The 16,823-nt window shown below is 46.0% G+C and overlaps 1 protein-coding gene across 1 annotated transcript in view; it reads left to right on the top strand.

The window, feature by feature from the left end:
• The window catches only part of fras1 (Fraser extracellular matrix complex subunit 1), a 136,215-nt gene that overhangs the window by 61,713 nt on the left and 57,679 nt on the right, over positions 1-16,823 (top strand). The window contains exons 14-22 of the mRNA XM_056418623.1: positions 5,613-5,756; positions 6,477-6,617; positions 6,698-6,838; positions 6,920-7,087; positions 10,939-11,079; positions 12,178-12,324; positions 13,442-13,597; positions 14,831-14,977; positions 15,167-15,313. Of these exons, the coding sequence (XP_056274598.1) occupies positions 5,613-5,756; positions 6,477-6,617; positions 6,698-6,838; positions 6,920-7,087; positions 10,939-11,079; positions 12,178-12,324; positions 13,442-13,597; positions 14,831-14,977; positions 15,167-15,313 (1,332 nt within the window). The remainder of the gene's footprint in view (positions 1-5,612; positions 5,757-6,476; positions 6,618-6,697; positions 6,839-6,919; positions 7,088-10,938; positions 11,080-12,177; positions 12,325-13,441; positions 13,598-14,830; positions 14,978-15,166; positions 15,314-16,823) is intronic.

The raw sequence follows: 16,823 nt of genomic DNA, 5'->3' as shown, positions 1-16,823 counted from the left end.
GCCATTGAGGGATCACTAGGGGGAAGCCATTGAGGGATCACTAGTGGGAAGCCATTGAGGGATCACTAGGGGGAAGCCATTGAGGGATCACTAGTGGGAAGCCATTGAGGGATCACTAGGGGGAAGACATTGAGGGATCACTAGGGGGAAGCCATTGAGGGATCACTAGTGGGAAGACATTGAGGGATCACTAGGGGGAAGCCATTGAGGGATCACTAGGGGGAAGCCATTGAGGGATCACTAGTGGGAAGCCATTGAGGGATCACTAGGGGGAAAACATTGAGGGATCACTAGGGGGAAGCCATTGAGGGATCACTAGTGGGAAGCCATTGAGGGATCACTAGGGGGAAGACATTGAGGGATCACTAGTGGGAAGACATTGAGGGATCACTAGTGGGAAGACATTGAGGGATCACTAGTGGGAAGCCATTGAGGGATCACTAGGGGGAAAACATTGAGGGATCACTAGGGGGAAGCCATTGAGGGATCACTAGTGGGAAGCCATTGAGGGATCACTAGGGGGAAGCCATTGAGGGATCACTAGGGGGAAGACATTGAGGGATCACTAGTGGGAAGACATTGAGGGATCACTAGTGGGAAGACATTGAGGGATCACTAGGGGGAAGCCATTGAGGGATCACTAGGGGGAAGACATTGAGGGATCACTAGTGGGAAGCCGCCTGCATGAAGGGACTTCCAAGCTAACCTCGGCCCCCTCATGAAACTCTGCTCTCGACATCGCAAGTAGGAAAAGGACAAATGGATCAAATAAAAAGAACGAGGCTTCCAACACATACCGGCTGTGTTTGAGTTCGTCACTCGGGCTAAAATAACGACAGAAGTAGAGCGGAAACAACGGCCTCCGGGGTAAAAGAAGAACCGCCGGTCCACTTAGATGCTCCACATCCGACTGAAATGGAAAGGGGAGTTCTTCTGAATGGACAGTTTGAACCCAGTTGAGGCAAAGAGACAAAGACTTTAGGGTTTATAACCAAGAGTCTCGCTAGTCGGTCGTCCAACCTCTCGGGTCTCCCAGCGCCCTGCGGCCTGTAAAGAAAAACCTGTGTGGGCATGCTGATGCTCTCTGAGCAGCGAGTGGCGGAGGCCTGCCGGGAACTCGGGGGTTGATGGGTTGGAATGGAAATAGAAGTAGAGGGAGAGAAAGAGAGAGAGTAACCACAATGTGATCACAGCCTAATGAATATCGTCAGGAGGACCGCAGCCTCCAGGGCACCAGCTCCCTGGACGCTTGTTTCTCATACCTCCGCCCATCCAGCCCAAATCCCCTCTTCCAGCCATTACAGCCTCTTCTTCCTGTGTTTGTTGGGTTGATGGTGGGGGGGGGGGGGGGGCTGAAGGAATGTGGGCGAGGTGTTTGCGAGGTACTGCAGACGACTAGGGAGGAGTGTGGTGTCCTTGGCAGAGGACCAGGACCACCCACAGCCTCCTTGTCTAGTTGGTGAAATGCCTCCGGCTCCTGACTGAAGGCGTTCCTGCCTCTGCTCACGTTAATAATTACGGGAGATCGTCTTCTCTTCTTCTTTCTGCCTCCTCTGTGGTTCCTGTTGACTGGAAGATGAAGAAGCTGTGGGCCGTTTTCTTGGTTTTTTTTACGGTATGAAATGGTGAAAACATCCTGTTGTAACAAGCACACCGGTGGTGTCACGGGAGGTTTTAAATATAAATATCGTAAAGGCGCTGAGTCTTCAGAACTATAATTGTGATGTCTATCTCCCGAGGGTGTGATCTGCCTTGAAGCTGTAATAAAGAAGACCTCTCTGTTGTGACCTCTCTGTTGCATCGTGACCTCTCTGTTGTGACCTCTCTGTTGCATCGTGACCTCTCTGTTGTGACCTCTCTGTTGCATCGTGACCTCTCTGTTGTGACCTCTCTGTTGCATCGTGACCTCTCTGTTGCACCAGCGAGTATTAGCCGTATGGTTTCCATGTAGGAGATGCATCAGACAGTGACCACTTCATTCCTATTAAGTGGATTTTCACAAATAAAATATGTATTTTCTCTCCGAGCTGCTTCCTCTGAGCTCAGTTTAATTGCCGAATCTCTCATCCTATCTCGTTTTTTCAATCGAGGTTCGGGGGAGTAAATACGTCAATGCGCTACATTGTTGCGCTACATCGATTTACGCTGTTGCGCTACGTTGTTGCCGAAACCTAACCGACGTACAATACCAACATTCTTTGTGCCGTCTGGGTTGCTGTGGCCTCTCACTTCAGTTGGTGATGTGTGGAGTGGTTTTCAGAAGCTGACTTTCTCATTTTCAAAGTTGGAGTTTGCACTTGATGGATCAAGAAGGTAAATATTTGTACAAGTTGCATGCTGAATGTGACTATAAATAAATAAAGATATATACTTGTTTTGATAGATAATTTATTGATAAGTGTCTGAAAGTTGATTTTCATATCATTCTGACATGAGCTGAAACACGTTGCAGTATCTGTCTGTAAATCCATCTTAAGGGGCTTGTAGACTTTGAAAAGTAACAAAAAGTGTGCCACATTTGCAGTTGATGGGCTTAAACATTCAAAAGCACCGGGGTAGTTCTTTAAATCACCTACTGACAGACATTTAAATCCCATGCTGATTGAAAAGAGCGATTTATCCATCCACAGTAAAAAACTGTGATGAACTCAATCTGGCTGCCTGTTGGTGGTAAAGAGACAGAGAAGGGAAGCGGAGAAGAAATGAGAGACCAACAAAGGAAAAGGGACATCTTGATTCGATGAAAAGAACTCCTTCTGCGGAGACAGTTTACATTTGTACACATTGGAAATAATGCAACATGCAAAAGAGACAACAATGAACGCTGTATCAGGCACAATGCACCACACACTTACATATGTATGCAGTACAGTTGGTGAATGTGGTACATTTTGTCATGTGTCTCCTCTGTTTCTTCTCTGTGTCTCCTCTGTCTCCGTGATTGTTTCATTCCCTGCACCTGGCCTCAGCCACGCTTGTCTCGTTAGTGTCTCATGCCGTACACCTGCCCCCCCCCCAGTTTTTGTTATTCACATTGAGTCCTGTTCTGTTCCTCTGCGCTTGAGCTCTTGCCCCTCGCCACCCGTAACACATTTGGTGCAATTGGTACAATTGGTGCATTTTTGTACAGTTGGTACATTTGATACATTCGGTGCATTTGGTACCTTTGATAAATTTGGTTTATTTTGTTCATCAGGTCCTTCTGTTAAGAAAATTTTTTTTTGCACATTCATCTTGCATTCAACATTTTCTGAAGACTGGATCAGATTTCAGGGACAAGAAAATGAAGTGTCTGTTTAAGAGAATCTGTCCTCTGGGTTTTCCTTCTCTAAACGGCCTCCGGGTGCTACGTTACGTTTCCCATTAAAAATGGAATCGTCCTTCTCTGTCATCGCGTCTCGATTTAATAGGAAGACTTCATAGAAACTTTTCTAACACTGGAGTTCTGAAGTTTTCCTGCAAAATGAAAAAAAAGATAATGCGTGAGGCTTCAGGTGAGCCGCACGGCAAAAACTCAGGGACGCCAAACACTCGGGAGGCAAAGCAGCGAGGGTAAATAATAAAATTTGCCAAAATAAAATGACACGAACCCCGTTGGAGGTAAAGCGTTCTGGTCGTGGGGGGAGTGCGTGTTGGAAGCAGTGTGAAGTTTCCCCCGGTCGGCGATGTGCGTTTCCTGGATGATAAAGAGAAGGAAAGTCTGTCTGTAGGAGCGGCGGGGAATCGGGAGATTTACGTCACGCTGCTTTCCAACAACTTCTGCCGATGACTTATTTGGTTAACTTTCGTCAGCTTCTTCTAATTGAGTGAGATTTTCATCAGCAGTTCTTGAATGGCGCTGATTAAATTAATTATGCTCTCCTCGGGTGAACATCGGCTCGTTCATCTTGCACTCTTTTTTACTTTGGACTTCCCTTTCTTGTTTCCGTCCTCTCACTTCTTATATTTGACCTTATTATTTCTTTCTATTTTCAGCTTTCTTCTTCTTAGCACATTTCAGTGCAAGTAAATTCAGCAGAAGGTCTGTGGAGGAACCGCCGGGGTTCACGAACCCTTTTGAGTTCCTCAAGGAACCTTCACGGGTCCTCCTGAGACCGCTTTTAATAATAATAATAAACATATTTTTTATAAGGCGCCTTTCAAGGCACTCAAGGTCGGCGTTCAACACCGCTTTTATAAGAGGGTTACAGCTGTTGACCTGGTCTTATTCTACCCAGACCTGGTCTTACTCTACCCAGACCTGGTCTTATTCTACCCAGACCTGGTCTTATTCTACCCAGACCTGGTCTTAATCTACCCAGACCTGGTTTTACTCTACCCAGACCTGGTCTTAATCTACCCAGACCTGGTCTTACTCTACCCAGACCTAGTCTTATTCTACCCAGACCTGGTCTTAATCTACCCAGACCTGGTTTTACTCTACCCAGACCTGGTCTTAATCTACCCAGACCTGGTCTTACTCTACCCAGATCTGGTCTTATTCTACCCAGACCTGGTCTTAATCTACCCAGACCTGGTCTTATTCTACCCAGACCTGGTCTTAATCTACCCAGACCTGGTCTTACTCTACCCAGACCTGGTCTTACTCTACCCAGACCTGGTTTTACTCTACCCAGACCTGGTCTTAATCTACCCAGACCTGGTCTTAATCTACCCAGACCTGGTCTTATTCTACCCAGACCTGGTCTTACTCTACCCAGACCTGGTCTTAATCTACCCAGACCTGGTTTTACTCTACCCAGACCTGGTCTTACTCTACCCAGACCTGGTCTTAATCTACCCAGACCTGGTCTTAATCTAACCAGACCTGGTTTTACTCTACCCAGACCTGGTCTTAATCTACCCAGACCTGGTCTTACTCTACCAAGACCTGGTCTTAATCTACCCAGACCTGGTTTTACTCTACCCAGACCTGGTCTTACTCTACCCAGACCTGGTTTTATTCTACCCAGACCTGGTCTTAATCTACCCAGACCTGGTCTTAATCTACCCAGACTTGATCTTACTCTACCCAGACCTGGTCTTACTCTACCCAGACCTGGTCTTAATCTACCCAGACCTGGTCTTACTCTACCCAGACCTGGTCTTACTAGAACAAGATAAATTCACTGGAATCATGATGTTATGTTTGTGTGTCTTGTTTCTGGTTTCTTTTATTCTGTCTTTGTCTCTCTGGCGCACGCACACACACACACACACACACACACACACACACTGTTAAAGCGTGACATGGAGCTCACCTCTCTCCTCCGGCTCACTCGGTTGTCAATGTCTGTTTTTTTCCCATCGGTTAATCACCTCCGGTAACGGTTACCATGGAGACCTTAGGCTCCGCACAATCGTGAGTCGTCCTTTAAAGCGTGAAGAGCTTTGAAGTTTTATGGTTTACAGTATTTATTTGTTTACATTATGGACACTATAATTGTTTACATCAATTGAATTCAAAAATAAATTCTGTGATTTTTCTGTTTATTTTTTATATTATTTCTCACTATTTTTAGTACTTTGCCTTTTTATAAAAATACAAAAAATTCCACGTTGTCTATTGTACAAAACAAATACAATCCTAATTCACATAGTCACCAGCGTGCGCTTCCCTCTCCGTCCACCAGGGTGTCACGAGTCCTGCTCCGAGTGCCGCGGGCCGAGCCGTCAGGAGTGCGCCGCGTGTTCGGACCCGGCCGCCTTGCTCAAAGGGGGGGAATGCGTCCTCGACTGCGGCGCCGCCTTCTACGACCGAGGAGGCGTCTGCCACGGTAATGTTGACCTATTCCCATCATGCATTGTGGGAAAAAATATATATTCGGTGTCAGACGTATTTAAGTTCATGTTGTATGTTTTTTGTTGTTTTTCTCAGAATCTCCCCAAAACACATCCATAACCTTCAGCCACAGAGAACATCCTGTGTTCTTCCTGCAATGCATTGTGGGCTATTTTGATGTATTGTTAGTAATTGGTCTGACTCATCCGGAAAATAAAGTAAAAAATGCTTTTTTAATAGAAAATCTTCAAATTGCAGAAGAGCTTTCAGTTGAAATCTGTTATTATCTGTAACTCGAAATATGTTTATTATTTTTGGCTTTAATCATCTTAAGAAATAAAAATAATGTTCTAAAACATTAAAATGTCTGAGAAAGAAAAATAGGCTGGGGAAATAGGCTTCTTATTCTTCTCCTTCTTCTTTTTCTCCTTCTTCTTCTTCTCCTCTTCTCCTTCTTCTTCTTCTCCTCCTTCTTCTTCTTCTTCTCTATCGTTCTATCTTCTCCTCCTCTTTCTTCTTCTTAACAATACTAGCAGCCTTAAAATGAAACCGATACCAGTAGAGTACATTTGATATCGCAATCAGAAAACAACAACAACAACAACAACAACTCCCCCCCCTCATGTGTTGATACTGGTACGGCCTTAGTGGGCGTGTCCTATTCTACATCTCAGGGCATCGAACACGCTGACCTCCGCCCGCTTTCCCTCCACAGTCTGCGACGCCTCCTGCGCCTCCTGTTTCTCCGACAACCCCGAGTGCATGAGCTGTCTGCCGGGCGCCGCATTGCATCATGGGAAGTGCATTTCCCAGTGCCCAGCTCAGCATTACCCGGACGGCCGCGACAGATGCCGAGGTAGGGACCTTCTTTTGTGAAGCGCTCGCCATCTTTAAAACACACCGACGGTTCGAATCCCCTCCTCCTCTCCTCCTCAGGCTGCCACGCCTCCTGCGCCTCCTGCTGGGGCTCCTCAGCGTTGCAGTGCTCCTCCTGTCCCGATGGGCGTCTCCTCCACCAGGGCCAGTGTGTGGAGGTCTGCGGGGAGAGGCTCTACCCCCAGGACGACTCCTGCCACAGTAAGCGCTTGAACCCTAACATATTTTGATGGTGCACGTCCGGGCAGGAATTGAACCCGCGGCTCACCCCCCCCCCCACAGATTGTCACCCGTCTTGCCGGTCCTGCGCCGGGCCGCTGGCCTCGGACTGCGTCCGCTGCTTGAAACCCGAGGAGGCCCTGGTGCCGCGGGACGGAGCCCTGCGGCGCGGCGTCTGCTCGGCCGGCTGCACCGCGCGCAGCTTCCTGGACCACGAGCACACCTGCAGAGGTGAGTGAGGAAAGGGGGAGGAGCCTCTTGGTTGTATCCGTTAGCCGGCGTTCGAGTTAATTTATCGGGAAGCGACGGGAAATCCGTGATTATCTGGAACTCGAAATATGTTTATTATTTTCGTCTATTTTAATAAATGTTTTTCCACTTTACGATTTCAAATTCTGCAAACTTGCAAAAAAAGCGTTTGTCTTAAAGTTTGGGAACTTTTTTAACAGAACAAACAATTAGTTCTTTCATAAAGAAAAGAAGAAAAGAAGAAGAAGAAATTGAGTAATCAGTGAGGACAATGATTTTTTTAAATGATTTTTTAAAATTCTGCTTCCTTCACAAACTGCAGGAATTGATCTGGTAAAAAAATATTTATAATTACATATATATATGTATATATTTACGTATATATTTATATATATATATATCTATGTATATATTTATATATATATATATGTATATATTTATATCTATGTATATATTTATATATATGTACATATTTATATATAAATGTATATATTTATATATATTAATACATATATTCATACATATATGTATATATTTATATATACATATATGTATATATAAACTGTATATATATATATATTTATATACAGTTATTATTTATTCACCTGATCAGGTTGTGTGTGAGTATGAAATTGTGCGTTTAATTGACACATTTTTAAGGTTGGTTTTAAGTTTGAGTGGCTAGTCTGTCAAGTAAGAGCAATTATTACCCCCCACCCCACACACACACCTACACACAAACCTATACACACACACAGACTCGCACACGCATAAACACAAACCACCTCCTTTCCAGAATGCCAGGGGGGTGTTTTTCTTTTTTTCTCCATGAGAACAACCAAGAGGAGAAGAGAGATAAACAAAAAAGTCTCTAGTTTCAAGTCTTCTTCTATACAGCATAATGTCATCATTTAGTATATTATTACATTACATTACATGTCATTTAGCAGATGCTTTTATCCAAAGCGACTGACAATAAAGTGCATTTCAACCTAGAGTACAAACTAAGAACAACAAGAATACAGGAAGTAACATTTCCTCAACATAGTCGAACTACAATTATGGTCATTTAGAGTCAAGCAGACCCTAAAGCAGGGGGCGCTTTAGGGGCGGGGCTACCAGGTGATTGACAGGTCGACACCACGTCATCTCTACGTCGCTCCAAAAGTTAAATCACGACCTCATCGACCTCACAGCGCCTCGCATTACGACCTTTACAGGAATCAATATGTACTTTCCTCGCACGGCTCGCCGCAAATTAGATAAGCGAGCGTGCAATAAAGGAACGAGAGGCCGGCGGCCGTTCTTCTCCTTCTCTCCTCTTATTTATGAAGTTTGACGTGAAGACACAGAACGGCAATTTTTATTAGTTTTTTATATTTTTACCGATGATATTAAAGATGTCGTGTTCAACATCGTCGGCTACATGTCACGGTTTATTTATCATGTCAGCCAGCCGGAGAGAGAGAGAAGGGGATTATGGGTGCAGGTGGCAGGTGAAGGAGGTGGGCCCCATGATGTCAGGTTGACAGACACGCACACACACACACACACACACACACACACACACACACAGGATATGGCTGACAGCCCTGTGAAAGAACCCCGAGAGGAGTAATTATCAACACACACACACACATGCTTGAGTGCATTCTCTATATACTTAAGAGAAGTCATGCAGTGCCTACACACACACACGCACGCACACACACACACACACACGCACACACACGCAAAAACCTGCTGCTCCTGGCCTCTTTGTCCTTCCCCCCCACCGGCGCCATCGGTTCGTGGCTCCTCAAGCGGCCGCTCGGCTATTTGCCCAAAACACAGTGAAGCCAAAGCCGACATCAACGTGTGTGTGTGTTTGTGTGTGTGCGTGTGTGTGTGTGTGTGTGTGTGTGTGCATGTGCGTGTGTGTGTGTGGAATGTAGCAGCAGAGGTCAGAAGCTGGTCAGATGCAGCAACATTCAGTTGAAGAGCTGAAGCTGAACAAGATGCCGCTGAGCTTGAGTGGCTCCTTCATTACGATGGAGAAAACATCAAAGTTCATTATATTAATATATTATATAACATATGTGTTAATATATTAACATTATAAATATTGAGCTTCTTGTATTCCAAGTGTGACTTCTAGAAGAGTAGAAACTTGACATTGTTCAATTTTGCACTGTTTATGTGAATTATGTTGGGCAATGACATAAAATATACTTGTAACCGGGTAAAACATCATGTGCAGAAATACGTGTATAGACATCCATGTGCACATATATATGTATATATAGCTAACCACTCGAAATCCAGACTGTTTGCTGTCCTGGCTCCTCAGTGGTGGAACGAGCTCCCCACTGACACCAGGACAGCAGAAAGTCTCTACATCTTCCGCCGGAGACTGAAAACACACCTTTTCCGACTATATCTGGATTAAAACACAGATTTGCACTTCAGTGGCACTTAAATAGCTCTTACTATGGTACTTTTGCAGTTCGACTATGTTGAGGAAATGTTACTTCCTGTATTCTTGTTGTTCTTAGTTTGTACTCTAGGTTGAAATGCACTTATTGTAAGTCGCTTTGGATAAAAGCATCTGCTAAATGACATGCAATGTAATGTATACACATACACATCAATGTGCACAAATATACACATACACATCCATGCGCACATATATATGTGTACACATACACATCAATGTGCACAAATATACACATACATGTGCACATATATATGTATACACATCCATGTGCAATAATATACACTTATATACGTAAACGCATGCAAGGTCACATTTATACATACACACCTCTTAATATTGGCTGTTGGCAGTTTTAAGATGAGTTTTAAAGGAGACAACAGCTGATCTGGGCTCAGTGGAAGGCCGACTCTCCGATGTGAGGAGCTCAGTTACTCTCAGAGCCGTGTGTGTGAATAGAAGCACTTACATGGCTCACTACGAGGTTGCAACCCTCGCTTTCTGGAGCCAGGTCACCTGGTTGATCTTCCAGCCTTCACGCTACAAATATGTATCCTTCAGATATGAATCACACTGAAATAAACCTCGTGGACGTTTTGTGTTTCATCCTCTAAACTTAAGTACGTGAGGAGTCTCCGCTGGCTCGCCGCCCTCTTCCATCTCTTGGCTCCCCGAGCTGGCACCGACTCTGGCGTTCATGCGCGAATTCCGATTGGTGCAGCCAGCTGGAGTGTTGCGTAACTGCTAACTGAGTCTCAGATCCCCCCCCAACAAAAAATAAATCTGGCAGGACGGTCGCAGGGCATCAAGAATAGTGAGCGATACTTTGGCGCCTACTATTCTTAAGTGTGTAGCCTGTGAGGGACGCCCCCTTTCTGCTTCTGATGCATTATCAATGTGTGTATGTCCAATATATAAACATATATACCACCTCATATGTGCATTATTGTGTATCCAGACTATCAATCCCATTAAATTGTATTTAATAGCTATTTTATATTTTTTACTTATTTATTATAACTTTATTGTTTGATATTCTTTTTATTTTTTCAATATACATATATATAGATATTTTGTTTCACAATTGGGCGAATAATGAAGGTTCATTTTGTATCTATATTATCTTATTATATTGCTCCAGTTGATCTACATTTAGCAAGCCAGGGTTATTTGTCGAGCACATTTTAACAACAACAAAGACAATTTAAACTGTGTCATATTAAACCATTAAAAGTATCAAAACATAAAGCAAAAGCAATTAGGAATATTCGTTCCTAATAAATTACTAATAAACGGAGGGAGCATTCTTCGTCTCTCTCTCTTTTGTGTGTGCGCTGAATATAAAATGTTCTCTCCTCAGAGTGTTATCCCTCCTGCTGGCAGTGCACCGGGCCGTCTGCAGACAACTGCACTTCCTGTCTGTCTCCGTCCAGCCTGCACGAGGCCCGCTGCCTCCACACCGTCCCACAGGGCTTCTTCACCCAAGACAACCTGAGCCAAGGTTCACACACACACACACACACACACACACACACACACACACACACACACACACACACCTACACACACACACAACAAGGATTCACCACTACCACTTTAGTCCACAGGGGGGCACCAGAACCAACACTACATAAAAGTTGTTCGTAGTAACTTTAAGTACATTTACTCACGTAGATCTAAAGATCAACTGGACATCATTGAATAAACAGTACACGGTACTTTCCACCACTGCAGTGTTTTACAACTGAGTGCAGTAGCTGATAAACGATGTCGTTGTTGTTATTACCTGTAAACACACAATGCTCTAGGTGATTGGTCCAGATTGAGGCTATTGTTCGTGGACCAGTACATCCTGTAGTCCCTCAAGAATGGCTCCTTCAAAGAGTTATATTATAACATCTACCCCATACTACAGACTCCTCCCCTTGAGGGCTCATTGGAAAGCGGACCCAGATACCCGAGAGGTATATCGTATTCCTGTCTCCAGTTAAAAGTTAACTTGTACCTCAGAGTTCCGATGCTGGTGACTTCTTCTGCTCCGACACAGCGCGTGATTATAGCTCCACCGATCAATACTTTTATATTACGGCAACGGATCAAATGACTATGAGTAATGTGAAAGGCGTTTCTAATAACAAAGCCAGAGAGAATTATCGTCAACACTGCGGAGCTTCTGAGCTTTTCAGCTTCTTTTCTTCCATAAATATAAATATAAATATATATATTTTCCTCTCTCCTGTTTTCTAGCAGACGGCACTTATTCTCTCAGACGATTACGCTCTTGTTCACTTTAACTGCGTTCTCATTTACATTTTGACAGAAACACATCTCAGCTTATGGTTTCAGTTTTTCAAAAAAATAAATACAAAATTCAGCTTTTGTTGTTTTTAGGCAACAAAACCACTTAAAACATTATTTATATAGGTATGCAGGTTATGATATTTAAAAGTTACGACAAAGAACTTTCATGTAGTATTGAGTCTGGCGCCCCCTGTGGACTAAAGTGGTAGTGTTCGTCCTTCCTACATGCATCCTTTCCTGTCTCCTCCTTACTTCCACCACCCTTCTATCTCGTGACCTTTGACCTTTGACCTCCTAGCTTGCCACCCGTCCTGCCGGACCTGCTCCGGTGCCTCCCAGGCCGACTGCACCTCCTGCCCCCCGCTGGCCTCCCTGCAGAGCGGCTACTGCAGGACCAGCTGCCCAGAGGGGCTCTTCCTCCACGCCGTCACTGGAGAGTGCCTCGGTAAGTCAGTGTGTGTGTGGGGGGGTAATTATAGCCCAACCACTAACTCTTGGAGAGTTCCTCGCAGTCTACGCCGAGTTTTTCAATATCTCTTACACACACACACACACAAACACACACACACACATGCACAAACACACGAACACACACACATGCACAAACACACGAACACACACACACACACACACACACAGAGTTAGGCTCCAGCTGGCTACGGGTCTCACGTATAATACAAAAAATATCTACACATTGTTTATTTCTGTCTATTTGATGACACACTGTTTCGAGATCAGATTTAAAGTCATGTGCATGTATGTGGGCGGACACACACACACACACACACACACACAAGCAGTGTAGTTTGCAAACACACACGCAACCCTAATCTCAAATAGGTCAAGCTCAGCTGAACTCCGGTTAATAAAAGATGCCTTCAGGCTCTTCAGGGGCACAGAAATACTGGGGTCATCGATTCTGCATTACACACACACACACACACACACACACACAGCCCTGGGTTACACCTTTCACGGAGAGAGAGAGAGAGTTTTCTTGGATGTTAGTTTATATATTTTTAGCATAATAGCGTTGGAGTCATTAAACATCACACCGAGCTTAAAATAAACGCCGCACACCGGATCACGAGAACGCGTCGCCATAGCAAGGAGCAGAACTGACACGGCTTTGAGCCCTTGGCCTCGCCGCCATGACGGGTCACCTGACTCAGTTAATACAAGTCTGTGACATGATGATAGAAGTGTGAGATGATGCTCTGATAAGTCTCCGTGTTTAAGCTATTTTGGGGATATTTGAAACTCCTAAATTTTTTTTGTTGGGGTGGGTATGAGCGCTTCTGTTTTGTAAACTGCCCGGCAACAACCCCCCGAACTGTCAGCATCAGGCCTATGAAAGTTCAATTTGAGGCTGTCAGTCAAACCCAGAGTGTCGGTGACAGTATGAGCCCGCCTCCAGGGGAGAGGAGGAGGAGCCGCTCGGCGCGCCGTGCGTTTACATCTCCACAACACCTTTTTAATGCGCTTCAACATAAAGTGTTAACCGTAAAGACTGGAGGATCAATACCGGTTTGATGTGTGTGTGTGTGTGTGTGTGTGTGCAGAGTGCAGCCCTGACTGTCAGCGCTGTGCGGCCGACCTCCAGACGGGCATCGGCAGCGTGTGCCTGTTGTGCCGAGCGGCGAGGACCCGGTTGCTGGGCGACCACTGCGTGCCCGAGTGTCCACGGGGCCACTACGACAGGCACGGCGCCTGCATCAGTAAGTCCCCCCCCCCCCACACACACAGGTCAGAGGGCAAAGGTCGACTTTTATGTTTTATTCACCAGAGCTGCTTCTTCTTCTTCTTCTTCTTCTTCTTCTTGAAAAGTTCTCGCTCCATGGTACGCTAATGACGTTCTAAAAGAACAACATAATTCCCCCCCCCCGCTCCGACCATCTTCATCTTCATCATCATCCCTCCATCATATTCTCTTTCCTCCTCCTCCTCCTTTTTATCATCCTCTCCATCATCATCTTCATCCTTTTCATCCTCCTCCTCTTCATCATCATCCTCTTCATCCTCCTCCTCCTCTTCATCATCCTCTTCATCATTTTCATAATCATCCTCTTCATCCTCATCCTCCTCTTCATCATTTTCATCATCATCCTCTTCATCATCATCATCATCCCCGCCTCGCACACACAGATTTAAATGCAGGACGCTCCGGGCTGGAAGAAAAAAAAAAACCTCTGAGGTCTCATTTAGCTGAGCTTGCACATACACACACACACACACACACACACACGCACACGCACACACACACACACACAGATGTATATGTAAGACGCAGGAGAGATGGAAATTGCACTTCTAGATACAGGTGACATCTCACAAGGAAAGTCACCACCAGATTGTAATGTTTACATCTGTGTGTGTGTGTGCGTGTCTCTGTGTGTGTGTGTGTGTGCCTGTGTGTGTGTGTGTGTGTGTGTGTGTGTGTGTGTGTGTGTGTGTGGGGGATTGTGAGCAGCAGAGCAGTCTGAGAGTGATTAGACCCTTGATGGTGATTAGTGAGACCTATGAATATGAAGAGTTTCAAGGTCCTTGATATTTCAGAAGCTTTTATTCAAGTTTGTCGCAGGGAATTAAACCACAGTACTGGTGTGTACTGGTGTGTACTGGTGTGTACTGGTGTGTACTCTGGTGGTAGTCTGGTGTACTTTCACACGCCGGCTGTGTACTAATACTGCATTATTCTAACGTGTACCTCCTTCATGTACTCTAAGCAGTGAGTGTCGTGTTTACGCTGCAATATTATATTTCATCTCTATGCTTCATGTGTTAAAGCTGCTTTCTCTCTCCTGACCACCAGGGGGCGACTCCTCTGGTTGTATAGAAGTCTATGCTTCATGTGTTAAAGCTGCTTTCTCTCTCCTGACAACCAGGGGGCGACTCCTCTGGTTGTATAGAAGTCTATGCTTCATGTGTTGAAGCTGCATTCTCTCTCTCAGGATGTTCCCCGTCATGTGACTCCTGCAGGGGGGCGGGGCCTCTCTCCTGCACCTCCTGCCCCCCCGGCCTCCTCCTGCTGCCCTCGGGCCTCTGCGCTCCCCAGTGCCCCCAGGGTTACTATGACAACGGCCACAGGAGCTGTCAGGGTAAGCCTCCGGGGCCTCAAATGATGTTGCGCGAGGTGGACAAAATAATAATAACAACGTTTGCAGTATTCTGAAGTAACTTGATACTCAGAACTTTGTAAATGATAATAATAATAATCCTGCAGCTGCGGCCTGAGGAGCAGGTGGATCACCCCCCCCCCCCTGACCTCTGACCTCTTGTCTCCGCAGCCTGTGACCCTCAGTGTCTGACCTGTGACCTCTCGGGCGTCTGCTCGTCCTGCAGAGACCCAAACAAGGTGCTGCTGTTCGGGGAATGTCAGTACGACAGCTGCGCCCACCAGTACTACCTCAACACCACCACCAGGAGCTGCAGGGGTACACAGACACACACACACACACACACACACACACACACACACACACACACACAGACTCATATTCTTTTAATTGGAGAGATGGCGCGGCTGTGTCCAGTCGCTCATGCGCTCTTTTAGTTTTGTGTTTATTTTAATATTTTCTTTGCCACAAACACATCGGCACTAACAACATCGACCGCAGCACACTTTTGGACATAAACTTTTGCAAAACAAGGGTTTTGTCCACTTTTCCATCGATCCAGCGTGGCGGCAGAGATCGTCGGCGAACCACAACAACAGTGGAGCCGCTACTACGGAGGCAGCGAAAACATCGAGAAGCGGGCGGATTCGGAACAGACTGAGAGTTCAAGCCCACCGTCCACCTTTGCCCAGCATCCTTCTTGCTAACGTCCAGTCTCTGGAAAATAAGATGGATGATTTTAGGGCAAGGATCAGATTCCAACGAGACATGCGGATTGTAACATCTTTTGTCTGGCGGAAACTTGGCTGACCCGCTGGTGCGGATCGAGTCATATGCCCAACGAGTCCTTCTCTGTTTTCCGTGCAGACAGAGCGGAAGAGTCTGGTAAATCTAAGGGTGGAGGGTTTGCTTCATGACGAACAACATGTGGTGTGACCCCAAGAACATTAAGACTCTTTCTCGTTCCTGCTGCGAACCTGGAACATCTGGCGATCTCATGCCGTCCATTCTACCTTCCCGGGAGTTCAGCTCGGTCATCACCACAGCCGTCTACATTCCACCACAGCGGACACCGGCGTAGCACTATCGGACCTACATGATGTGTTATGTCGGCATCAGAACAAGTATCGGCGGCTGTGGTGGTGGCTGGGGACTTTAACAAGGCAAACCTAAAAAGTCATGCGAACTTTCACCAGCACATTACGTGTGCTACCAGAGGAAAGAACGTTGGACCACTGCTATCGCCATTCAAGAGAGGCTACAAGGCTGTCTCTCTCCCTCCGTTAGAAATCAGACCATGCCGCCATTTTCTGCTTCCGGAGTATAAACAAAGGATCGCGGGAAGCGGTAGTGACGAGCGTAAGCGGTGGTCTGACCAATCAGAGGCTGAGCTACAGGGCGCTCTGAGTATCGTCGACTGGGACATGATCCAATCCAGTTCCAGTGGCGTCAGCGAGTTCTTGAGTAGCAATGAGCCTCATAGCATACGGACACCATCGTCTCCACGGTAAAGTTAGGGTCTTTCCTAACCAAAAGCCGTGGGTTGATAGATCCATCCGTGAAGCTGTGAGCGCCCGTACTGCTGCCTATAACTCCGGTCTTGTATCCGGCAACATGGGCGAGTACAAGGCAGCGGTCTATGGACTGAGGAGGCGGTGAAGGAAGCCAAGAGGAGGTACCGAGACAGAGTGGAATCACAGATGGAGCAGCGCGACACCAGGCGCCTATGGCAGGGGCTACGGACTATCACAAACTACCAGAGCAGACCCGCGCAATGGTGAGTGCCGGCGCATCCCTAGCGGACGACCTGAACTCATTTTATGCGGTT

The sequence above is a fragment of the Pseudoliparis swirei genome, chromosome 7 (assembly GCF_029220125.1).
Source record: "Pseudoliparis swirei isolate HS2019 ecotype Mariana Trench chromosome 7, NWPU_hadal_v1, whole genome shotgun sequence".
NCBI classification, from domain to species: domain Eukaryota; kingdom Metazoa; phylum Chordata; class Actinopteri; order Perciformes; family Liparidae; genus Pseudoliparis; species Pseudoliparis swirei.
This window is presented reverse-complemented; position numbering and strand designations above follow the sequence as displayed.